This window comes from Tursiops truncatus, chromosome 13, assembly GCF_011762595.2.
Source record: "Tursiops truncatus isolate mTurTru1 chromosome 13, mTurTru1.mat.Y, whole genome shotgun sequence".
NCBI classification, from domain to species: domain Eukaryota; kingdom Metazoa; phylum Chordata; class Mammalia; order Artiodactyla; family Delphinidae; genus Tursiops; species Tursiops truncatus.
The window spans coordinates 34,124,906-34,151,127 of record NC_047046.1 but is presented as its reverse complement, the minus strand read 5'-3'; the positions used below and the strand labels follow the sequence as shown (position 1 = coordinate 34,151,127).

Sequence of the window (26,222 nt, the reverse complement as noted above, 5' to 3'; positions counted from 1 at the left end):
TTATTTTTCCTTCACAGGAACAGTTCATGATAAACAGGTCACGTTAAAGACTATTTACAAGAATAGGGGAAACTAACAGAGGAAGACTACCCCACCCCCTTTTAATTCAAATTTTATCTTATTTGTTCTGTTTAAAGGGAGGGATTGGTCATAATATTACCTTATGCGCCGAAGGGAACCTGTTATGGACTGAATGTCTGCACCCCCTTCCCCAGAGGCTTCATATGTTGAAGGCTCAACCCCGTTGTGTTGGTATTTGGAGATGGGGAGGTAATTAGGCTTAGATGAGGTCCAGAGGGTGGGACCCTGGTGATGGGATTAGTGCCCTTATAAGAAGAGAGGGTACCGGGGAGTTGTCTCCCTCTCTCGGTCCCCTTCTCTCTCTTCACATGGAAAGGCCATGTGAGGACAGGGTGAGAAGGCAGTGTCTAGAATCCAGGAGGGGAGCTTTCTCCAGACATCTACCCTGCTGGCATTTTGATCTTGGACTTTCCAGCCTCCGAAACCGTGAGAAAACACCTGGCTGTTGTTTAAGCTTTCCAGCCTATGATATTTTGTGAGAGCATTCTGATAAGACTAAGATAGGATCTCAAGAGCAAAATAATCTAAACTCCAAGTAATAGACCACAAAGACCCAGGTGGATTTCACTGAATGCCCCTCCCTCCTGTCCTAAAAGACAAAATACATAACAGTCCCATATAGATGGGCCCCCACAGATGCTCTGAGAAGCAAAGTCTACCCACCACTCAGAGAACCTGCAAAAGGGAAGAACCAAAGTGATGAGCCCTTGAATCTGCCCGGTGCCTGCCTCATAGTGCCTGTGAACCGAGCAGGACCCTACGGGGCCTTCCCGGGACAGACCCCTCTCTCCATCCACAGCCGCAGCTCCTCTCTGAAGTACCTAGAGAATGGTATCTGATGCACATTTCCCGAGTTGTTTTACAGATGCTAAAATGCCACCAAATGGAAGAAATGAACTACTTGGTGACCATGAGCATGTAGCCCCCAGACCTACTGGTGCCTAAGGATTGACACTGTTAACCATCCTGTCACCTCACCATCAGCCAATCAGAGAATTGTACACAAGCTGGGCTGCCCCTCCCTCATCTTGCCTTTAAAACGCTTTGCTGGGGAGTTCAGGCTTTTCGAGTACTAGCTGTCCCAAGCTCCTAGCATGGCACCTTACAGTAAATGTTGTACTTTCCTTCACCACCACCTGGTGTCAGTAGACTGGCTTTACTTCGACCAAGTGGACCCAAGTTTGATTCGGTTACACCACTGCCTCTACTGCCTCGGGGCTCCTGGCAGCGACTTCTACCAGGCTTTGCCTCTCCCTTCACGGAAATCTTTACAGTACATGCCTAATGATTTTGTGACAGTCAAATCTTACAACGATTCAGAGGTTACGTAAAGACTTGGGCACGTGCCACCTACTCGCTTTGGTGGCCAAGACCTACATGCAGTTGTGCTGGCATTTTTGATCATCACACCCTGTTTGAGGTTGCATGTGTGTTTGGGGGGTGAGTGGGTCACAGTGGTGAGGAGAGACCATCTTCAGGTCAAGCATGTTGCCCTGGAGATGCTCAGCATCTGCACAGATCCCCAAGGTAGCGCCACTTAAACACTGCCCCCAACAGAAAACAGTCATAGGCTGAATTAGCGATTCTTTTCAGGAGATTAGATTTGGGGCAATTTCAAGCATTCATAATAGAAAAATAGTTTGCTTTAAGGCAGTTAAACTAAAAGCATACATTTTAATTCTGAGGGACAGAAAGTCAGTTAGGGCTTGCCTAGGTTTGGGGTCAGAGGGTGGAGAGTGACTAATTGGGGGGATGGAAACGTTCCAAACTTAGATTGTGGGTGATGGTTGCACAACTCTGTGAATATCCTAAAAAAACAGAAAACAAAAAAAAGACACTAATTATATACTTTAAATGGGTGGATTTCATGGTATGTGAATTCAATTTTGAAAGCTGTCAAACGTTTAATTCTGAAACAACGTCATGGTCTCATAAAAATAGCCCTAATATTTTATTAGTGTTAGTAATTTTTTTTTGTAACCAAATTTTTCTGGTGTGTGATTACTAAGTCTTTGGGTTACATATGCTCTTGAGAAGAACAGATTAAAGAAGTTATAAGGCATCAGAGCTCAGGGAAGACACTGACCAGATCCCAAGCATTGGTCAGTCTTCCCCTACGCTCCTCCCTCCAGCACAGACCCATGGGGTAGAAGGTGCCACTGGAGCACATGTGATTCCTCATACCCTATCTCTGCAGTCCTTCCTCTATACTCTATAGCCCTAAATGTCATCCTGTTGATTCTCCAACAGGAGGGCATATCAGAATCCTGCGGGGTCGGGGGAGGGATGTGGTGGGGGATGGTTTTTGTAATTTGAAAAAGCATAGTTTGCCTTGTAATAGAATATTTTGTTAAATTTTCTCTCTCTGTGTATATAATATTCTTAAAGAATAATTACAAAATGAACATCCTGTAACCACCATCTAGGCCAAGATATAGAATGCTGGCAGCACCCCAGAAGCGCCTGGTTCACACCCCCGTACGTCTTTTCCCCTTTATAAAGCTCTGCCCATCGCAGAAGTAACACTTTTTCGAATCTCCTAGTCATTTACAAATAGTTTTTTCCCCCACAGTTCTTCTAAAGCTTATCTTTTATTTCTTTACACATGGCATGTATATCTGTATTGTAACAATTCTAATAATTCAACATCTTAATCCTCAGAGGGTCTGTTCTCTTCTTGCTATGATGCCCTGTTTCCTTGTGTGCTTGGTTATTTTTAAAGTCATTTATTAAAAAAAAAATTTATTTGTTTTTATTTTTGGCTGTGTTGGGTCTTTGTTGCTGCACACGGGCTTTCTCTAGTTGTGGCGAGCGGGGGCTACTCTTCATTGCGGTGCGTGGGCTTCTCATTGCGGTGGCTTCTCTTGTTGCGGAGCACGGGCTGTAGGTGCGCGGGCTTCAGCAATTGTGGCTCGCGGGCTCAGTAGTTGTGGCTTGCGGGCTCTAGAGTGCAGGCTCAGTAGTTGTGGTGCACGGGCTTAGCTGCTCCGCGGCATGTGGGATCTTCCCAGACCAGGGATCGAACCCGTGTCCCCTGCATTGGCAGGCGGATTCTTAAGCACTGCACCACCAGGGAAGCCCCGTTTGATTATTTTTGACAGTGTAACAGGTCACTTTCCTTGGAGAATTATTTTGGACAGCTATTTGTGGCCTAGGAAAATATTCCTTTTTCTGTAGAGGATTATCATTTGAACTATTCATGGATTGAGGGCGTTTGAACCGCTCAGTTGATGTGAATTTGGGCCAAGGGCATGAAAGAAGTATGTATATGGTTACAACTTCTCATGAATGGATAATCTCTTGCCTTCTACCACCACAGGAGTTTTTTGTGCATGTGTATTTTGTTTCGTTTGGAGCTGGGGTTGGGAAGTGTCTCATGTGGAGATGGTTACATTCTGATTCATCCTTACCTATAGAGTATAAGCTTTTGGGGTGCGTGTTGTATGGGATAGGATTTTCCTGTTAGATTTCTCCTTGGGCAGGCTCTGGACTTTAATGTCTGTCTGCTTCTTCCTACTAAAGGGGACCATCAAAACCTGAATTAATGATCAACCTGATTCAGCAAATGCCCTCAGGGCAGGAGCAACTTTACTGTTTTGGTTACCTCTTCCACTTTCTGCTTTCCAGTAACTCCTTACTAACTCATTAGATCTTTGATGTTTTTAAGAATATATATGTATGCTTATATATATATGTGTGTGTGTGCATACGTGTATATATCCTGTCATATTACTAGAAGTGAAACCCTATCAGAACCTAATTTTAAATTTGGAAAATGAAATATCTATTGGTTTGTATATTACAGTGACAGAAAGTAAAACCTAACCATATCTTTTTGGCCGGAGGGTGCTACTGTGAAGGACTCTCAGCGTGATTGGGGTGGTGGAGCAGGGGGAAGACAGGGGTGAGGCAGGGAAGGGGGATGCTTTGCATATTTCCCTTAGGAGAATCTCTCAGCCTTTCAGAGTGGAAGGAGGTTGTTTATGCCAGGGTGTATATATATATATACCTATAGGATATCAGAAGGGGGTATGGATTTTTTTAAAGTTTAGAAACACAGTCCATAACGGTATTCAACCCTGTTTTCTAAAACTTCATTGAGATTGCAATTCTACAAATTTTGCAATGAAGAGGTTCTTTTACGTCTTGGGTCATCGACTCCTCAGATTATCTGTTGAAAGCTATAGACACTCTTCTCCAGAAATAATTCACATATGCACACATGTACAAAGTGTGGTTTTAATTTCAGATGGTTGTAGGGACTCTCTAAAGGTCATTCATGGACCCAGATTAAGAACTTCATCTTGCAGTTGGCTATTTGTTCACAACTTTCTTATGTTCAATCCAACTCTTTTTTGCTTAACGGAACCCCCTTACGTTTGATTCGAACGTTCAAAAATAAAGAAATTGGCAATATCCAATTCGTAACCCCGCATTCCCCTTCCTCATAGGTATGTTTACATAGTCATCAGTTCCATGAATCCAATCTCCTCCATCTCATGGATTGCCTTGATCTTGACAGGCCTTCCCTAATAATTACAGGCTTCTCTGTCTCCAGTCAAAACCTACACTGTCCTCTGAGTTATCTTTTTTTGCGGTACGCGGGCCTCTCACTGTTGTGGCCTCTCCCGTTGCGGAGCACAGGCTCCGGACGCCATGGCTCACGGGCCCAGCCGCTCCGCGGCATGTGGGATCCTCCCGGACCGGGGCACGAACCCGTGTCCCCTGCAGCGGCAGGCGGACTCTCAACCACTGTGCCACCAGGGAAGCGCCTCAGTTATCTTTTGAAGAGGCAAACTTGATCACTGTATTCCCTGCCTGAAAGGTCTTCAGTGACTCTTCCCTTCCTAAAGGATGATGCCCAAACCCCTTGTTGGGATTCTTATAACTTAACCCTTTCTCTTCTGCTTCTTCCTATTCTCTCCCTAGACAGCATTGGCTCCTTTTTCAAATATAATATAATTGACATATTTCCTGCTCTTTGACTTGACACACACTGTTCCTCTGCCTGTAATTTCCACCCTCCCTTTCTTTACCTGGCAAACTCCTACTCATCTTTCACATGTCCTGTCTGCTATCACCTCTTCTGTGAAAACTTCCTGAATTATCCACACTGTCCCTGTGCCCTCTTAGCCCGTAGAAGATGCCTCACCCACCTCTCCTCCCTGCACTGTGATTATGGATTTCTGTCTTCCCAAGACGTCAGACCCCCTGTCTTGACCGTCTCTAGCCCTGTACCTCCACAGTACTTGGCTCAGTAGAATTTTAAAAAAATTATAGTTTTACACATCTTAAACCTGTTCATATGTCTTTCTAAGGAAACGGATCTTTCTCTAAGAACAAAACTGGACTATCAGACAAAGGACCTCAGAATGAGCCTGATTACCTAATGGGCAGCTGGGGTACCCTGTCCTTATTGTTACTGTTTTGTAATTTTGCGTGTATATGTTTACGGACATTTGTAGGGATAGTTAAGAAGCAAGAAAGAGGCAAAGGCTAATCAAGGAATTTCACTTCCTAATTTTAAGTGCCACGCTCTGGTAAAAGAAAATGAATGAACTGCAGATTCTAGAAAGGTCTCCGTCTAGGTCTTTCCTCTTGTCTGCCTGTAGAAATACGCTCCGTTTATTGGGTAGAGGGTAGCCACACTTTGCTTCCGGGGCCACTTTCCTGTATCTGTGATTTTGATGATGCTTTTAAAAATGTTTTCTAGTTCTTTCAAGAATATATTAATACAGTAGAGTTTTGGTAAGGACCAATTCCAAATATGGTAGGTAGAAAGCCTGCCACTTGACCCTTCCATCCTGCTAGCACTTTAATATTTTCTATTCAGAAATCAACTGGTATTTCACGATCAATTCTAGGTTTTTTGTTTGTTTTTCTTCTGGGCGGCTTTTTTTTTTTTTCCTTTCATCTCCCGATCTCATACTTTCATATTCTTCTTTTAGTTACATTAATGTGTATTTCACTGCTTTGAATGTCATCTTGTTAATGGAATAATTTTATACTTTATAAAGATCACAATGACTTGTCTGTTAATCTTACGTTTTTAAGAGTAGGGACATTTAAAGAATAATATTAAGCCCCTGAGGTGTTGTATATTTGCTGTCTTTAACAGAAACATTTGATTCCATCAGTCCTTGATACCTTCAGTCTCTGAGTTCTAGTTTATCTGGAGAACAGCTCTAAATGAGCCTGTTTGTAGCATAAAGTTCACCAAGGTCCTAAAGTTGTCACATCCATTGATGGTATCAAAGTGGATATTAGATGGGCCTCGATGGTTGTATAAGTCTCATTTTGTTGAATCTATTTTATCGGACCATTTTCCATGATAAGGCCACAAGAACTCAAAAAAACTAACCTTCGGTTTCCTGATAGAGCTTTCTACACCCATTGGTTTCGAATAGAAAAGTCCTCCCATGGCCTGAGCGCTCTCGGCTGCGGCCAGAGGATCCCATACAGAAGCAAGGAAGAGCATGAACGTGCTGCTTTGTGAAGACAGCACAAGGTCATGGGCTGTCACAGGACTAGAATTTTGTATAGAATTTTGTAAAGCGGCCCCTTTGCTTAAAATCTGCCCACAGACGTGATGCCTGTAGAGCCAGCTTGGCATATAGTATCTACCATAGAGACCCAGGCAGGAAGCCTCTTAAATCTCAGATGCACATAATGGTAGAACATCAGTTTGATGAATGTAAGAAATACAATATATCATTTGACTGACTCCCACTATTGCTATTCATAGACTTGCGTTTTTAAAAATTTATTTATTTTATTTATTTTTGGCTGTATCAGGTCTTGGTTGTGGTACGCGGGATCTTTGTTGCGGTACGCGGGATCTTTTGCTGTGGCGCTCGGACTTCTCTCTAGTTGTGGTGTATGCATTTTCCCTCTCTCTAGTTGTGGTGCATGGGTTCCAGAGCACGTGGGCTCTGTAGTGGGTGGCACGTGGGCTCTTGGTGAGGTGCGGGAGCTCAGTAGTTGCAGCTCGTGTGCTTAGTTGCCCCGTGGCATATGGGATCTTAGTTCCCCGACCAGGGATCGAACCTGTGTCCCCTGCATTGTAAGGTGGATTCTTTACCACTGGACTACCAGGGAAGTCCCCTAGACTTGTCTTTTAAATTGATTAGATTAATGAGATAGGTTCACGATGATTTTTTTTTTTTTTTTTTTTTTGTATCTCTCACAGCTCTTATGATAGTGTCTTTCAGGCGCTTAATATGTATTTGCTGGGAAAAAAAAAAAAGATACAGAGCAAGAGAAACAGGGTAACTTGGCATGAAGTCCTGCTGAAGGCCCGCTCTGGGCTAAGAGCCAGGCCGCCTTGTTTGCAAAGCCACGGGCTCTTACCCCAAACCTCACACTGAAATCCTTGATTTCTGGGCCAAGCAATGCAGTATGGCCCACTCCCAGGATCAAAACCAGAATTCTTTGTAACGTGTGGTAATAGAATGTGATCTTCAAAAGCAGTTCAAAGCATCCAGGAAAGTCAGGACGTGCCATGGCAGGAAACAGAGCAGTGAGCCCTTGGACTTGGGGCTGAAATGAATCCTCGCTTGAACAAGTAATGGAAACTGACAAAGTTCCCACACAGAGAACCCAGCACGTGGAGAGGTGGGTTAGTCAGCCCCCAGTCGTGGTCCCTGTACTACATTCTCCACTGAGGACACAGCAGTGATGGAAACCGAACATATGTCCACACCTGTGTTCTTCCTATACTGCGTGTGTAAATTAAAGACCTTTCCTAGCTGGAGAATTGTTCTCACCTCCTTTATTCCTAGTAGGACTACTGTTATTTTTACTACAGCCATCATCGTTTATCGAGTGCATACGATCTGACATACACGGTTCCACGAACTTATCATGGATTATACAACTTAATCATTAATTATTATTGTCATTCCAAATTTTAGTGAGGCAAGAGAGGTCCAGAGAAGTTAGTTAACTTTCCCACAGTCACACAGCTAATAAGCAGGAAAGCCAGGATTCAAACCTAGGCAGTCAGACTCTAGAACTGAACTCTGAACAACTATGCTATAGGGAAACATATCCTTCATGAAGGCAGCAAACAAGATGGCACAGATGTTCCAAAAAAGTAAGACAATGTATTTATAGATAATACTACTCTGAGTATATATACGTATATATTTTTACCAATTATAAATAACAAATGTATTAATAAGTAATGATTAATGTATATTACCAAGTATTCTAGGGGCAGTTATTCCATAAAAATAAGACAATACATATATATATGTATATACACATACACTGTCCTCTGTGGTATCAACAGTAGACTGATTTTCTATACACAGCAATATATTCATGATAACAAGTATTTATATTTCACTCTAGATTCAGAAGTACTTTCAGTCCCTCACCCCACTTAACCCCACAGCAATCCCATAAGGGCACAGAACAGGTATTACAATGATTATGTCCTGTGAGGCACCAGGCCTCAGCTTATGAGCCTTTCAAGAGGATATAAAATATTTGAGTCTTGAAAAAAGTTACTGGCACTAAACCACGGATTAAAAAATTGCAAGATCAAAACTAATAAAAATTCAATTGAATGGTATAAACTAACATATGTTAGCATCACTAATTGTTAAACTTACCACTCACAAAATTCCATTACATTTGAAAATACTTTCATACATACTAAATATGTATGATTACCAAGGAATCATAGCTAATCATAAACAGAATGAGTTTTACATACTTAATCGTAGATTAAAAAATGATACAAATTCTTTAAAAGATTTTTAAAGAAGATAAATTTATCTAAAGGGGATGTTGGGAGACCCCTGGTGGCCTAGTGGTTAGGATTCTAGGCTTTCACTGCCGTGGCCTGCGTTCAGTCCACACCGCGGAACTGAGATCTCGCAAGCGGTGCAACTTGGCCAAAAAAACCAACCAACCAACCAAACAAAAAAAAACAACAAAAAACCCCAACAACAAACCACAAAACAACAACCAAAAACAGGGGATGTGGATCATTGTGGTATATTTTAAATGATATAGGGTGAATTTTCTAAAGGAGCCTGTGAGGTTCCATGCAGGTCGAGGACAAGATTTGCCTAAGGCCAAAGCCAAGTGCACGGGTGAAACACACAGCTTCACCTCCAGGGTACAGGGCTGCTTGCTCAGTGTTCTCTGAGAGCTGTTTCCACTAGCACCTAGACCCCCGTCCTCAGTGGGATCACGGAGACCAGAGCTCCTCACTGTAGCCACACATTCTGGAGGATGTTCACTTATATGTGTCCCATGCTAAGGATCCCAGCCGCTCCCTCCTGCCATCTGGCGAGATGGTGCCTGGGAGCGGCCGCATCTGATTCCTGGAGGCGTCGGCCGGGATCTGTCTGCCCTGGGGTTCAGTACACCTGCAGATACACTGCTTCCGCTTTGCCTTCTGTATGTCTTTCGCTGGGGCATCTTTCTGATCCCCAGGCAGGGTTCCTAGGCTGACTTCTATGTTCATGTAACTCCTTTAATCTACTCCTACTACTCCATTTTTATTATATGAAATTGTAATGATCTGTTTCCATAGATGCCACCTTTTCTAGATAGGAGAACTACGTCTGGTTCATCTGTCTTTCCTCACAGCCTCATATGAGACATGGCATAATGCAGGCATTTAATAACTTTATTAATTTTGTCTTAATAGGTTAAGAACAATAAAGTAATAAAATATGTTTGGAAATAAAGTCTTTCTGTGCCAGCTGCCATAGGCCTTAAGCAGGCTGAATTCTTCCCCTCAATGTGCCTTATAATATTCCACAAGTGCTGGGATGTTGAAAAGGCGAGTATGTTCTAAATCATTCTAGGGTGATATTTTTTAAAGTGTTCTATTTTTAATTTGGGGAACATTTACCGGAGTAATGTTATTCCAAAGCAGTATTAAAACAAAACAAAAATGCTCCAAACTTAAACCACATTAACAACTGGATGAAGAACGGAAAACAGTGGAGTAAAGGATATTTGGAGACATGCTGATCATTTTTCCTAAGTACCACGTGAATTTTTTTTTTTTCTTTTTTTTTTTTTTTGCGGTACGCGGGCCTCTCACTGTTGTGGCCTCTCCCGTTGCGGAGCACAGGCTCCGGACACGCAGGCTCAGCGGCCATGGCTCACGGGCCCAGCCGCTCCGCGGCATGTGGGATCTTCCCGGACCGGGGCACGAACCCGTGTCCCCTGCATCGGCAGGTGGACTCTCAACCACTGCGCCACCAGGGAAGCCCTACCATGTGATTTTGATTGTATCTAACTTTGGTTAGATTTCCATTAGGTTGCGTGCAATAAAATTATATTCAATTTAGTAAAAAAAACAAATTCATAATTACTTAGGCACACGATCATTACTCTTAAAAACTTATGAAATAACGTCAAGCAAAATTAGAAGCATTGATTTTGAGAATTCAGTTTTTGAGCCAATGCAATAAAAATAAAGGCAGTAACAAAACAATATATATAACCATCTAAAATATATTGAATACCTATGTGCCAAACACTTTACTAGGTACTTCAACAGGATCTCATTTTATTTAGGCCTCTTAATCATCTGGATTGCTCAGTACTTTTAAGCCCATTTTATAGATGAGGAAAGTGTGATTCAGAGAGAGTGACTTGCTTCAGATTACAGCACAGCCAAGGAGTTATGGGGACAAAGTTTGAACCTAGGAATGTCCTTTATACTGTCCTCCAATAGAGTGTGTTCCAAACTCAGTGTTAGGAGTTTACACTTGAGGAGGCCATCTATAAAATCAACCATGGTATACAGAAGGCTTAAAAGGAAATTAAACTTGCCTCTGTATCTCCTAACAGGCATGTGTTCAAAAAAAACTGTACTCAAGAGAACTGTATCCGTTAGCTTTCTGTTTCCACCTAAGCATACATGTTGGTTAAAACTAGGAAACACCTGAAAATCCATACATATCTCCGAAACATTTCAGATCCATAAAGCTTTTGGGACTGGTATCTGATTTTGCATTTCACTGACGTATTATTGTAAAAATGCGTTGGCTTTTTCCTCAGTTAAACCAAACTAAAGTCATCATGTGTATTCTTCCAACTTAAAGCATTAATGGCTTCAACCAAACCGTTGTATATACAGCTGTGGCAATATTTAGCTAGGTAAGCATCTTAGTTGAATACCAAATGCACACAGGGCCAACATCAAGTTGATTTCACAGTTAATTTTAATGGATGTGATGGGTAATTTAAGAGGGTGTGATTTTTCCAGCTTCATACTCCAAACCAAAGCCTTAAGTGATTTTAGCAGTTGTCTAAATTATGGTGTGTCCCAAAATTAAGAGTAAGGTCAGACCACAATTTTAGATTGAAAATGTAAAGGTCATTTTCTAAATTTGGAACCAAAATACTAGAAGTGGCTTTAAAGTCACTATCGAATTGACTTCAAAGACTGCCAATGAGACCACTGTCCTTAAAAGCTGCCTTCTTAATGCGGCATAATAGAGTTGGTTATTTTTTTATTAAGAGCTTTGTGTGCACTGAAAACTTCCAGAAGATTGCTAAAAATAGTCAACACATAAGCGCTGAAACTTACTCTCTTAAAAAACAAAGAGGAAAGCCAGGAAATAAATCAGTGACTTAAACTGGCAGCTTTTCCTTTACAGCTTGCCTTTGATTTATACATTTCTAGTTCCTGCCCCAGGGAGGGTGGTGAAGGCTATGCTTTGGCGCTTTGGAAGCAAACTGTCTTCTGAGTTATGCTAATCTCTTGCTAGGTGCTCAAGGCTGCTTATTCAGCACAGACTTGATTAGTTTTTGGCTATAGATGTAAAGATTTATAGAAGGCTGCTCTTGGGATGGCTATGGTTGTTGTCTCTTTAGTTTTCTTTATTCAAAAACTTCCATATTTTTGGTTAGTGTTGACAAACAGCGCACTCAGGAACACTGTGACCTTATAAACTAGTTCATAAGAAAACATTATTAATATTGATAAAAATCAGTGTTTACCTAACACTTTGTTTGTTGGACCAGCTGAAACCTTTCCTCTCCTCCCCACCCCCACCCAGGACTGGATGAGCAGGTAAGGCAATCATCCCATCTGATGGGAACACCTCCAAGTGGGGTTGCGATTGGACCCCAGCCCTGTTCACTTGGGCACGGAGCTCCCGTGAGGTGATCAAGGAGCTGTATTCCCATCTGAGGAGCTGCTTCCCTCGAAACTCTCTCAAAGCAGAGAAGCAAAGGTTTATTCTGGTTGTTTGCTATGGCTTTGCCCAAAATGACACTTTCAGCGGCGTGCCATCATATACTCCGGTGGAAGTGATCACTTGCTGGCTAGATCTTTGGACCCTGGAGAGAGGGAGGGCTGCAGGGCGGCTTGGGAAGTCAGCACAGAGAGGGAAAGGTAGAGAAGAGAACAAGAGCTTAGAAGCACCTACTGTATACCATACACTAGGTTAAGTCCTTTACACACATCAGCTTGTTTTAGTCTTTTCAGCTGCCCCAGGCAATAGAGATCTCCATCCTATTGGATAACTAGGCAAGTAGTTACTTGCCAAAACCATCCAGTTAGTGGTTGGCCTTCTGTTGCCTGAAGGGCCGTCTACTTTGCTTTCTGTGACACAGCAGAAACAGAAGTACAGCTGGAATAGAGGAGGAGGGAGAGGGAAGGAGAGAAGGAGAAAAAGGAAAACAACACAAAACAAAAAGGTGACTGTGAGAAAGTTATGAAATGTTGCCGCTGGTTATCGAGGTGAACTCTTCCCAAGGTGAGGGTCATCCCAACAAAGACTGCGATTTAGGCAAAATTCAACTTCCATTTTATGGGTCACACTATCTCTGCCATTTCAGGAGGGTCCTAGTTTTTGGAAGCTACTTGGTAAATTCTCAGCTCAGTGCTCATTCTTCCCAGAGACATTGTTATTTAATAGTACAATTTCACCAAAAGTATAACAATGCTCTGCAAAATACATTTGAGGAGAGAACCCTGACTGCTCAGTACAGTTGATCCAGAGTCCAGGTTAGCCCTGCAGGCAGAGGGTCTGGGTGTCTTTGCAGAAACAACTTTCTTGAGTCTTGATTTCAGTTTCTACAGTATTCTGTTTTTAGATCCCTGACACACTGCCCCCCTTCACTCTGGTTGAACAGGGAGGGATTCTTTCCCTGGAGGCAGCCCTTGCTTATCTCTGTAGCTCTCTGACTTGAAGGTCTGTAAAGATGTTTTGCTTTGATTTCCAGTAGTAAACATATTGAATCTTTATCCTAAATTTATTACTAGAAAGAGGTCCAATCAGCTATCTATTTGTTAATGGATCTACCACAGTCTAACCTGATGTATCAAGTATATGGCTTTGCTCAGAAAAAGAAAGATACAATGACAAGAACAAAATTCATCTGGGGGGGAATGATATCAATACATTTGAAATATTTTTTAAATGTTAAATTCATTTGGTGTTGCTATGGACTTAATATTTATGTCCCCCCAAAATTCATATGTTGAAATCTTAACCACCAAGGTATTAAAAGGTTGGGTCTTGGGAGGTGAATAGGTCATAAGGGAGGAGCCCTTGTGAATGGAATTAGTGCCCTTATGAAAGGGACACAAGAGAGCTCCCTAGTCAGCTGTCTGCAACCCAGTAGGGGGCCCTCACCAGACAAGGAACCTGCCAGGGACTTGATCTTGGACTTTCAGGCTCCAGAATTGTGAGAGAGAAATTTCTGTTGTTTAAACCACCTAATCTATGGTAATTTGTTATAGCAGTCCAAACAGACTGAGACTGGGGCATTTTTGGAAACACTGCATGTCATATTATGGAAAACAGAATTACTTAAGCAAAAGTATCTCATTCCTTACACATGAAAGGTCAGATCAACGCTTCATAACTGAAAAGCAGCTCTATGTTTACAGATTGACAATACAGACATGAAGCTGTGGGTGTTGTGAATTTTGAAAATGGGAACAAAGATTGAGTCACGTTTTTCCTTATTTTATTTTTAACCTATTCTTGAGGAGTCATTCCATTCACTGGGTCTGAGGTCTTGAGGCCACAGAGAACATCACCTTGGATGTGACAACAGTCCTAAGTGCCCTGCTCTGTGGGGTTTATGGTACATGAGTCATTACCATGAAGAAAGACACCTTCAAAGTATCTAGTGGTGACCGTTTTGTAATGTATAGAGATATTGAATCGTGTTGTGCACCAGGAACTAACATTGTGTTGTAGGTCAATTCTACTTCAAAAACAAACAAACTCAAAGAAAAAGAAATCAGATTTGTGGTTATCAGAGGTGGGGAGGTGGTGGTAGGGTAGGGGGTGGGGAGTGGGGATGGGGGTTAGGAGGGGGGAATTGGATGCAGGTGATGAAAAGGTACAAACTTGCAGTTATAAGATAAATAAGTACTAAGGATATTAGGTACAACATGATAAATATAATGAACACTGCTGTATGTTATATATGAAAGTTATTAAGAGAGTAAATCCTAAAAGTTCTCATCACAAGGAAAATTTGTTTTATTTTCTAACTATATGAGGTGACGGATGTTCATTAACTTACTATGATGATCATTTCATGATGTACGCTGTCCACCGTAAGCTTATACGGTGCCGTGTGTCAATTATATCTCAACACTGGAAGAAAAAAATTATCTAAATAAAATGAGGTGACAAGAAGAAAAAAGGAAAACAAAAGCTCCACAAGCCCGGCAGAGCTTTTGTTTATGAAATCGAAGCTGTTCATCGAGACACGGGATTCACAAGCAAAACGTTACCTCTGGGGTTAACTGAAAACCCAGCCCTCCCTCCAAAGGCACCATCGACAGTGGGGGCTTGGGTCACCATCTCGCCTCTTAGATTTCTTCCTAGAGGCTCATCTGTTCCCATTTTGAAAGACATGGAACTTTTCCAAAGAAACCAAACTTCATTCCCTCATAGAGGCTTTCAGAAGAATTTGACAACATTTTGAAATTTCGGATTGTCACCTACCTACAAGGGATAAACAAGTCGCCTTTGAGGCAAGTCTCCTCACAGAGTGCACCTGGTTATCAGTTGCAAAGGCCTGTCCTCAGCCTCCGGGCTTGCAGCCTCCCAGCCCCAAGTGAGCTGGGAGTCGGATAAGGAGCTTCTGACTGGGGCTGGACCCTCTCTCCCCTGCTCTCTCCCTGGAAAGATGCCTGCAGGATGTCAGGGCAATTCTAACTCAGGCATGACTCAGGGCTTCCATGACCTCCCTTCTCATTGTGCTTGGACAGGCTGGTACGTTGGTCCTACTTGTGGAAATATGTACCTCTTCCTCCTCCAATTTCAAGAGGGAATATCCCTTTTAAGAGGAATATTTAGAAGATTCTTGGAATTCTTGCTATCGCCCCAACTATTTCTCCTTCTCCCCAGTTAGCTGTCTGGATGTTTCTCTCTTACCCCAATTTTCTTTTACTTTCTTTTTGACCGCATGTCTTGTGGGATCTTAGTCCCCTGACCAGGGATCAAACCCGGGCCCTCGGCAGTGAGCGCAGAGTCCTAACCACTGCACGGCCAGGGAATTCCCCCCAATTTTCTGAGTTTGAGGTTATCAATCTGAAATTAGAGTCCAGAACTCAGCGTTATCAACAAAACTTTGCGATTATTTCTTTCAAACCTAAATTTTTTCCTGTTCAAATATTTTTTCTTCATCGCAAAAGAAAGTATTGATGTGTGTTTCTCTTTCACCGTAATTTTAAGTCTTTAAAATATGAAAGGCCCATTCACTTTTAACCTTACCATTCCCGTGACATAAATAGCTTTTTCCTTTCTGCTGATTTTAGAAGCTTATGTGAAGCTGCAAAATGCTGAAGGGGGCAGCCCTGCTTCAGAAAAAGAGAACGGACAGACCTGCGTAAAAACAATACTCAGTAGGAAGTAGCACGTGGAATCTGTTGACGTTCTCTTATGATTTGACAATTGTTTTTCCTTAAAAAGAAGAGAAAAAGAAAAGGATAACCTACCTAAAACCTTAGTGCCATTCTCAGAGTTCTAGGATAATCCAGAACAGAGTCATTTTTAAAGAAAGGGAAATCGGTTTCATTTCTGGCAGTGATGCCCTCCACTGATCTGCATATTTCTTGCCTTCATAAGCTGTAGAAGCCGCCTTGAGTCCGTTCCGCAGATGGAAGATAGCCAGTAAAGAGCTAAGCATTCACGTAGCACCACCATCTGAGGTTTGATTTCGAATCGAGACAACAGTGTCCAATGTACATCCCACAAAGCATGCTTGTTAAACTCTCCCCTTCCGGATGCACGGAGAGCGCATGCGTGGAACACCCCCTCCGCTCAACAACGGCGCCCCGGGGGCCCCCTGGACACACAGGTTCTAACACAGCTACAACACAGCATGCTCCCAAGCCTTCAAGCTACTACAGCCTGCAGCCAAGAAGCTGCCAGAAAGATGCTCAAGCAGCAGTCGAAATAGTCCTGACCTCTGGTACCCACGGCCACTCCCCGTGAGCCCCAGGAACTCAGAGTGATGAGGATGCCCTGAAAAAGCCCCAGGCAGTCATTCTGCCCCCTGCCCTTCTTCTTCCTCACTCTTCTTTTGCTCTGAAGACCATAAACCTGTTTGGGGGGTTCAGATGCAACCAGGAGTAACCATAGTTACGAGCAAAATGATGACGGGGCCATTGTTCTAGCAGAACAATAGTTTTTAAGTTATCTAATGTTCTCTTGGCTTTCTGGCCTTTTGAAAAATGTGTTTTTCCATCCTTTTGTTGTAAGTGGAATACTGTGCTTAGGCCAAGCAGGAAATATTAAAAGCTCTGACTTCAAAGCCATTCCTCGATAACACATCCAAACAGCCCAGTGTGGACCCACTGTTATCTGGAATTCTACAGATAATTAACTGAAACACGGCTTGACTTGCCACTGGGAGTTTCCACAGGCAAAGTCATCCTCATGGTCCTGCTTGCTTTCGTGGCTGTGTCTTCTGTTTTGTTAGCCAGGGTGAGGTTTGGATCATCTCTCAATAAAATTCCGTGTTTCTGTGCAGAGGAAACTTGAATCCCTGCTTGGCCTTGCAGGGGCCTGACACGTGCACTGTGCCTTCCCTTGTTCCTTGAGGGACATCGTTTAGCTCCTCTCTTGACCCTGAAATGCCACTGCCTGCACCATCTCCTGGTCCCTTCCTTACTTGAGAGAGCAGCGCACTTTCTGCCATGAATGTCAGAATTGTTGCCTTTTTAATGTGTTTTGCAAAATACGATGGGACTAAATCCAGTAAAAGGACAGAGCCCCCCGCTTTGGATGTGCCAGCCCCGTGGGGACATTCCCGAGTCCCTCTCTCATCTCCCAACCTACCAACTCCAGCCCACCCAGTCCCTTTGCTTGAGTCTAGCAGGTGGTCTCACCACTCCAACACCCGTGGCATTTTCCCGCTCCCCACCTCCACCCCCATGCGTTGCCCATTCGTGACGCCACATCTCTTCTGAAATTTGAAAACTCACCTTAAAGCCCACCACCTCTTCCAAGGAGCCTCCCCTGATTAAGTGGGGACGAAGAACCCTCCAATGCATGACTGACAAATCCCCAATAAACGAGAACACACACACACCCCACAACAAATAGACACTCACAAAGAGAGAAAATGACACATTCCCTGCTTGCGAAATGTAGGCTCCTCTGAGGGAAAGATGGCCGATTTTATACCAGTAACTAGTGAGTCATTTCAAACAATGAGGTGCTTTTAACATCATTTTGGGGGTTACTCAGTGAAACACGGCTGTGTCTTCTCTCCCCCACCGGCCCTCCTTTTTCTTTAAATCCCTCTTCATTTTCTTCTCAGTTTCTCAAATGCACAATTCCAGGGGACTGCCCAGTGTGGGTGACATGGGTGACACTCAAGGAAGCTGGTTCTTGCAATACCTGCTGGGTGGTACCTCGTGTTTGGAGACTGGCAAATGCCCTAACCACTTAATTTTCTCATCAGGAAGCTATAATGACTCCATGCCTGCAGACATCCTGGGCAAACATGTCTGCTGCATTGGGATAAGGGACCAAAACCCTCTAGAAAAGGTTCTACTGAAAGAAGGGGGGCAAGGTTCCTGACAAGACTCAAGGTCCAGCCTCAGATAAGGATGCTGCAGAGGGAAGGGCTCTCTAAGGAACTGGGCCCGAGACCATCCCATCAGGGACAGAACCAAACACATTTGCTCTCATCAATGCTGCTGCTGGGGTCAGTGTTAAGGCCACTCATGGGGGCGCTGAGAGACGCGTGGCATAAAGGGACCAGGACGAGGAGAAACACAGATGGAATGGCGGTAGCTGGCAATTAGAACATGGCTTCAGACACCACGGCCACAGAAGCGGTGTAGCTACAAAGCCACGCGGTGCAACCTCGAAGCGAAACGTTATTGATTTTGTGGTTGTAAAAACGTACCTTCAACTGCAGAACTCAGTTTTATGACACCTTGAATAAAAACAAAAAGTGGCAGTTATAGGATGGATCCAATTACCTTTGCCAGGCTTCTCACAATACACACATGCTTCAGAACTGGATTTTTTTTTCCCTGGCTTTTTGAGAATTCAAGTAAACAGATATCAACTTCAAAAACGAAGTAATTTTCAGTCGTTGATTAGACCTCCTGAGTGTCTTCATCTCCCCACTAGTACCATTTGGGAGGATTTTTCACTTAAATAAGGGATCTGACGTGTGTTTGGATGAAACAAAGGCCGAGTCTCAATAGTTTGAATGACTATGTCTGTAGATAAATCATGCTGGATGATGGATTGATGAAACTTCACTAAAAAAGACGCCAAGGTCTAATATTTCCTACTTAAATTGTGTTTAGAGATCATTTGCTACGTGTTGGGACAGGGTTTCTGTTGAAATACATAACAGGTGGTTAAAAATCATGGTGTGATACGGCAACATCCTTTTCTGGGGTGATTGGACCTGAGGCCATTTCTGGTCTCCTGGGTTCAGTGTTCCCATCCCCTGCAGGTCAGTGGAGGGGCTGAGCTTGTCAAATTTTTCATGAAGCAAATAGACACTACCCTTGATTGGATATTCATGTGCCTTTTTGGTGAATTGAAAGGTGAAAATACTAAACTAAATGAGACCTTGTCCAATAGTTTGATTTTGAAAGTTTTTTTTTTATAAGTCATAATTATAAATAAACAAATATTTCCCAAACCCTATGTGATAGCCATGATACCTTAGGGCTGAAAAAACAAAGGCTACAGTTTCATTGGGTTGAAATTCTGGTTCTCTTGCAAACAGGAGGAGTCTTAAAGGAAAAATGGAAACAAAACCCTTTTTCATACGGGCAAACCGAACTGCTATCAGCTTGAGCACACGCTGATTTGAACAGATTCTGTTCACAAAGAGACAAACTCGCTCTCCTTTATAACTTTCTGAAAAAAACTGCTTTTAAGTTACCAGTCGAATTTCATCTTTCCTGTGGAACCAGTAATGTCTGGTCAATGTTTAACAAGGGACTCTCCAGAGGAAAAAGCGTGCCTGTATTGTGTGTATATATTATGAGTTTTACTGACATAAATGATATACACAAACTATACGTAATAATATAATATACCGTCTTCTTTATTGCAAGTTCCATGTAGCCAATAGATTCTCACAGAATACTTCTGTTGATTTGGGCCCAACTCTTGTATTCATAGCCAGCAAATCAATCATGATTTGACAAAAATCATGCACTGAATTTCATCCCAGTTTGCTCTTTTCCCAATGAATTCATTATCATTACATCTTTTATGTGAGCTGCTATTAAACTATTTTTCACTTTTGTATAAATTATTTTCATTAGATTAAAACTGTTTCAACATCAACACTATGTAAATACTCCCACTAAGACCTATGTCGAGGTACCAGCTTGGATGTCAATGAACGTGGCTTTGGGAGGAGATGGGTAGTAGCAAAACCATCATGTATTATTTCACCACACACGGACAGGAGACATAGAAAACCCCAAGAGCATGGATAGTAAGATGTAGTCAAACGATTAGAAGTAAAGAGTTTTAGGTATTTATTACCTTTGTTTCTTAACATAATTATAATTGGAAGTTTGCCTAATTTGATTTGTAATAATGGCTATGTTTAATAATGGACTTAGAAAATTCCCGACAATGTAACAATTGGCTTTTGCCAGCTGGTATGAACCAGGTCTGACACACCATGGCCATAACTGATGCTTCTTTCTACTCAGGGCCAGAGAAGAAAATCTTGACCTTCCAAATACTTTCTGAGATATTCACAAAAGGGGTTGTAATTTAACCAAACAAGCCAAATGTGAATAAGCTGAGCATTTACTATTATTTTGCCAGTAATTTCACAACCTCTTAAACCTGTCATACGCAAAAATATACTATACGTAGGTCACCGTGGAAATAACAGTCATTGACCATCAACTAAGAACACAGGCTAAACGGTTTTGGCATTCTTTTGGTCAGGCAACCATGCCAAGAGGTATGAGTCACTGGCTTAGTAAGCAATGATCCTGTCTTTTTTAAACTGTGGAATCTTTATGCAGGAAACCAGGTCGGAATATTGATTTTTTTCCAGCCGTGTTTATTTTTGTGCGCAACTATGGTGTCAGCAACTCTCACTCAAATGAAAGGACAACAGTGCGATCTAATCAGTGTGTAGAAACAGGCTTGATGCAAGTAAAGCAAGAAAGTCTAAAGAATTTCTTATGGGAGATGTGGGTGGTGGTGGATGGGAGTCCAGGAAAGCATTTATAGAGTAAGGGATAAAAAGGTCCATTAAAAAACAAAATTCGGACTTTAGAACTCTAAGTGTAAACATTATTTTAACAAAAACATTAGTGATTTGTTACTCCATATGTACTTCTCTTATTTTTTTAAACCCCAAATCAAGCTTTTCCCTATAGCAAGATAGGCTTTTATATTGCAAGGTTAACTATGTTATAGTGAAAATCTAGAATTGGCTAAATCTGGTTAGGTAGCTAATATTAACATTATACAAAAACTTATAGAACGAGAAGCTATTTCCTTTATCTTAAAATAGAAATATTAAAAAAATGAATATTTAAGAAATGATTGATGTTGGTGCTGAAAAGCTACACGTAGCATCGCTGACTTCTAGGACACACAGTAGACATTGTCTGGTGACTGGCTGACATTGACATTGCCTGGAATTCAGGGTAAGCCAGAAACACATACATATATGTATATATACACACAGTGGAGCCTACCCATCCCCTCTCCCCCATTTAAATCTTCATAGTCCACCGAAATGTTTTTTCCACCTAATGACTCACCTCAGTTGATCTAAAGTAATTCTTAGGAGAAAGGGTCAGGTTGAAATAATTCATGCTAAAGTGTGAATGACTAGGACTCACTAAAACTCTGCAGTGACATCTCATTATTGTTAAAATGCTCATCAAATGTTTAACCCTGGCCATTGAGGCCCTATGTGATGTATTCCTGCTTATTTTCTTATTTCTTCTACTTCATTTCAGGTGACTTTCTCCCTCACTCAAATGCTTTAGCCGCTTGGTTTTCTCTCTGTACTTTGCAGTGCTAATTCCTTTTTGTCCCCGCTCCACCCCTACTTGCTGCTCCCTCCGTCTTGAAAGCTCTCCCCCAAACTGCTGGATCTTCCCACAGCTAGCTCTTTCTCTTCATTCAGCTTTTACTGCAAATGTCACTTTCTCAAAGAATCCTTCCTTGATTACCGTATTTATAGCAGTCCCAGTAAGAATTCTCTGGCCCATCTCTCTCTTTTATTTATTTATTTGTTTTTTTGCGGTACATGGGCCTCTCACTGTTGTGGCCTCTCCCGTTGCGGAGCACAGGCTCCGGACGCGCAGGCTCAGCAGCCATGGCTCACGGGCCCAGCCGCTCCGCGGCACGTGGGATCTTCCCGGACCGGGGCACGAACCCGCGTCCCCTGCATCGGCAGGCGGACTCTCAACCACTGCGCCACCAGGGAAGCTCCCTTATTTTTTTTTTTATAGCAGTTATCACTACTTAAAGATTATCTCATTGATTTAGTGTTTGGTTCTTTGTTTTGGGCTGTTTTTCCTCATTAGAACGTGAGCAGAATGAGAACGGGAACCTGGTCTTTCTTGCTTGCTGCTGTAACTCCCTTGACCAGAACAGTGCGTGGCATACAGTACATACTTAATCAATATTTATCAGACGAAAAAGTGATATTTGCCAAGTGTTTCCAGGTGTCTTCAAAGAAAATCTGATCAATCCCAGCAAGTGTAATTCAAACATGTTATCTTAATTGTGGATATCATTGAGCAGAATCCTAGGTTTTATTCTGTTGACCACTGACTATTTCTATTCAGAGGCTGGTCTTCATGGAGATTAGTGAACATTGATGTGTGGAGTGAATACACAAAAATTACAGTAGAGATTAGGTTTCAGGATTATAATGTAAAAAGTCCCCAAGAAGTAAGTTTAGCAACGTTAGGTTTAGGGTTACGGTTAGGGTTAGGGTTAGGGTTAGGGCTATGGTTAGCGTTAGGGTTGGAAGCAAGATTATGCCCTAAGTGGACTTCAAGGAGTATTAGCTAATTGATTTTATATCCAAATATCTCTAGAATCTGCAGTTTTCTTGCCTCTACTGTCATTACCCCAGGCCACATTGCCATAGTAATGTTCACAGGAATCTGTATGATAAGATATGGATTGAGAAAGAGGAACAAAGAAAGAGCCATTCTGTTTTTAATAACCTTCTTCCAATGCATTCTTTTTTTTGGCCGTGCCTTGTGGCACGTGGGATCTCAGTTCCCCTGAACAGGGATTGAACCCTGTGCTCCCTGCATTGGAAGCACGGAGTCTTAACCACTGGACCATCAAGGAAGTCCCTCAGTGCATTCTTACAATGCAGCTGGAGTGATCTTTTCAAAAGGCAAGTCCAATTATGTGATATCCTCTCCCTTTTAAAATTCTTAAATGGCTTGTCATTACTTTTAAGATAAAAGCCTTTATTCAAAAGCCTTAACATGACTTGCAAAGCCCTACATGATGTCACCCATAGTGGAATAAAAATGGTCACAAATTCTTCCGTACACCTCCCATAGAGAGAGGTGGGTTATGTCCCCTCTTCTTGAATCAGGGCCAGCTCTGAGACTGCTTTGACCATTAAAAGTACAGTGGAAGTGATACTCTCCCAATGTCTGTGCCCAGGCTTTATGAAACAGGCAGCCTCTTTTTTTCTGTCTCTGGAAACCCTGACATACCAGGTTGGAAGCCCTAAGACTGCTGTGATGGAGAGACCAGGTTTAGACATTCTAACTAACAACCTGCTGAGGGAAGAAGCTAGAAGGCCTTGAGGAGACTGCTGGTGAAAGCTAGGAAGACAGGGAAAACTTGCCACCGTCCTCCCAAACTGGGAGACTAGAGAAAAGGCAACTCTTCTGATGTAGAGACAGGGCGCTTGGCAACGTTGTCACCTGTAGTAACATGGAAAATAAAAAAAATACCTGATGAATTCATAGATTTTAGTAAGGAGATTTGCAGGTAGAATGCTTAAAGTTCCAGTTGGTTCTTTAAAAAAGTTGCATATGATAATGTATAAAGAAAGATGAGTTAAAAAAAGGAACTGCTCAGTTTTCAAGCAAAATTTAGAAGAAATATATAGAGCTAGTACTTGTTGGTTTAAAAAAAGATAAAATGGTTTCACATTCCTAGTTTTGTCAAAGGCAAGAGGCTCTCAACTTAGAAATTGACTGATGGTGGAGATCATCTCAAGCGTGTGGCCATAAGACCCTTTTTTATGCCTTCAGAAAGACTTAAGTGTGCTCAAGCTTCTAAAAGAGACAAAAATTCTTCTAAGAATCCTAAGGGTGTTTTCCCACGGCACCCTGACTCTGAGCCCAGGCCAAAGAAGGGATTGTCTTGAGGAGAATTGTGGATGTGTGTTTTGTCTAATAGAGTGAAGTCTAATAAGATTCATAGGAGACCCACAAAGATTTCAAGAGGAGTGTATTAATGTACACATTATCAGCTTGGATAAAAATGGGCAGAGGTAGTTCAAAGTGGAAGAGTCTTTAAAGCCTCCAAACATCTATGGGCAGGAGATAGGCTGAGAAGATTATTCAGTGGCAAATGCCGTTTCTTATGTGCTAAGGACTAAATTGTGTTCCCCTCGCCCCTTCCCCAAATTCATACGTTGAAGCCCTAACTAACCCCTAATGTGATGGCATTTGGAGGTAGGGCCTTTGGCAGTTACTTAGGTCTAGATAAGGTCATGAGGGTGGGGCTCCCATGATGGGATTAGTGCCTTTGAAAGAAGAGGGAGAGAAATATATTACTCTCCCTCTCCACATGTATGCACTGAGGAAAGGCCATGTGAGCACACAGCAAGGTGTCCATTTACAAGACAGGAAGACAGTCCTCACCAGATCCTGACCATGCTGGCACCCTGATTTCAGACTTCCAGGCTTCAGAAGTGTAAGAAATAAATATCTGTTGTTTAAGCCATCCAGTCTATGGTATTTTGTTATGGCAGCTCGAGCTAACTAAGACATTATGGAAACAGGATAACTTAGGAGGTATGACCAAGAGTTTTCAGCGTGGCAACCAGAACTGCAGAGAGTCAGGGAGCAGGACTGGGCCCTCCAAGTCAAGGAACTGGCAGTATGTGGATTTCAGAACTGCTCCAGGCCAGTGATTGCTCTGTGCCTCCTTTTCCTCCACTCTTTGAATGAGAATGCTCACTGCATTGATCTCACCTCTGTACCATCCGTATATGCTGGGTTGGTATGTGTGTGTATGGTGGGGGTATTGTACTTTTCATTTCAGTTCACAAGTCTTCATATTGAGAGCAGCTGTACCAGAGAGCTCTATCAAAGATGCCTTATCAGCACTTGACCCTTATTTAGATGGTAAGAACCTGGACCTCAAACTTGAACTTAATGCCGTAATAAGATGACTTTTCTGGACGGCTTTAGGAGTGAGTACATGTTGCCTACAGGGGAATGTAAATAGTTTGTGTCCCATGGTGAACCATGGCTGACTAAAGGTAGCCACAAATTATTTGAAACTGTTCCCATTGAGAACAGTTGTTCCCCTTGACCTGGGTGGGCTCTGTGACTGCTCTAACCAATAGAATATGGTGAAAATGATGCCATCCCGGATCTCCTAGACCAGCCCAACCTCCAGCTGAATATGCAACAGAAGAACCATCCAGGTGAACCCTGTCTAAGTTCATGTCCCATAAGATCGTGGGGTATACGAAAGCAGTTGTTTTTAAGCTCCTTTGCTATGTTTTGGAGTCATATGTTATGTAGCAACAGGTAACTGAACCTGAGCCCAAATTCTCTGACCTTACCTGGCATCTCAGCCCTTAGCAATCGGTACTCCGGTCACACCACGCTTTAGGTCTCTGAATATTAACATGTGCCCTCTGTCACTCTTCCTGATCTTCCAGCTCTTAGCTTATGAGGATTTTCTCAGGGAAGTTCTCCCTGACCCTCTAAATTAGTTCCTTTGTTACAGTAGATTCTCCTGCAAAAACTGTGTTTCTTTCAGAGCAATTATCTCTGTGATTATTTCATGAATGCCAGCTTCCACTTCTAGATTGTGAGCAAGACACTTCGTTCAACGATTTCCAGAGTCAAGTAGTGTGTCTGGACACAGTGCTGAATAAATATTTAAGTAGATGAATGGAAATATTTGATGCAGCTGATAAGGACTCCCTCCTCACCGGAGAATCTAATAACTGTGTCACTATTCTTCTCTCTCACACATTGTGAACTTTTGGATTCAAAGTTGTTGTAACTGAGGAAAGACAATGTGACTTAATATCTGTCTGTGATGGCAGCTCAGCACAACTGAAGTTGCTGAAGTTCCTTTTGGTCACCACTGTGCAGAGAAGAGGAAGCTGAAAATTGCTTGTGTGTGTGTGGGGGCACAGGAGAGCAGAGGAAAAAAAACTGTCTGTGTTCTCACATTTATGTCTTTGCTGGAAATTAGGGAGCTCTCCTGAGAATCTAAAGAAAGTTGTGGGTACTCAACTTTCTAAATGATTTCTAAATTTAAGTTTAGAAATAATTTCTTACTAGATTGTGAGCTCTTTTCTGCCCTACCCCTTCATCCAAAACTGTGGCCGGAAAGAACTGCAGGAGGGCTGATGTCTGGGTAGATTCTATACCGTCCATTACCTCTGCTTCCAAGACTATTTTCTAAATATCTAACTTGCAGTCTACT

At 42.4% G+C, this 26,222-nt stretch overlaps 1 protein-coding gene across 1 annotated transcript in view; it reads right to left on the bottom strand.

Moving 5' to 3' along the window:
* The window catches only part of DLGAP1 (DLG associated protein 1), a 320,327-nt gene that overhangs the window by 86,236 nt on the left and 207,869 nt on the right, over positions 1–26,222 (bottom strand). The window contains exon 5 of the mRNA XM_033837587.1: positions 18,454–18,483. Coding sequence (XP_033693478.1) covers positions 18,454–18,483 — 30 coding nt within the window. The remainder of the gene's footprint in view (positions 1–18,453; positions 18,484–26,222) is intronic.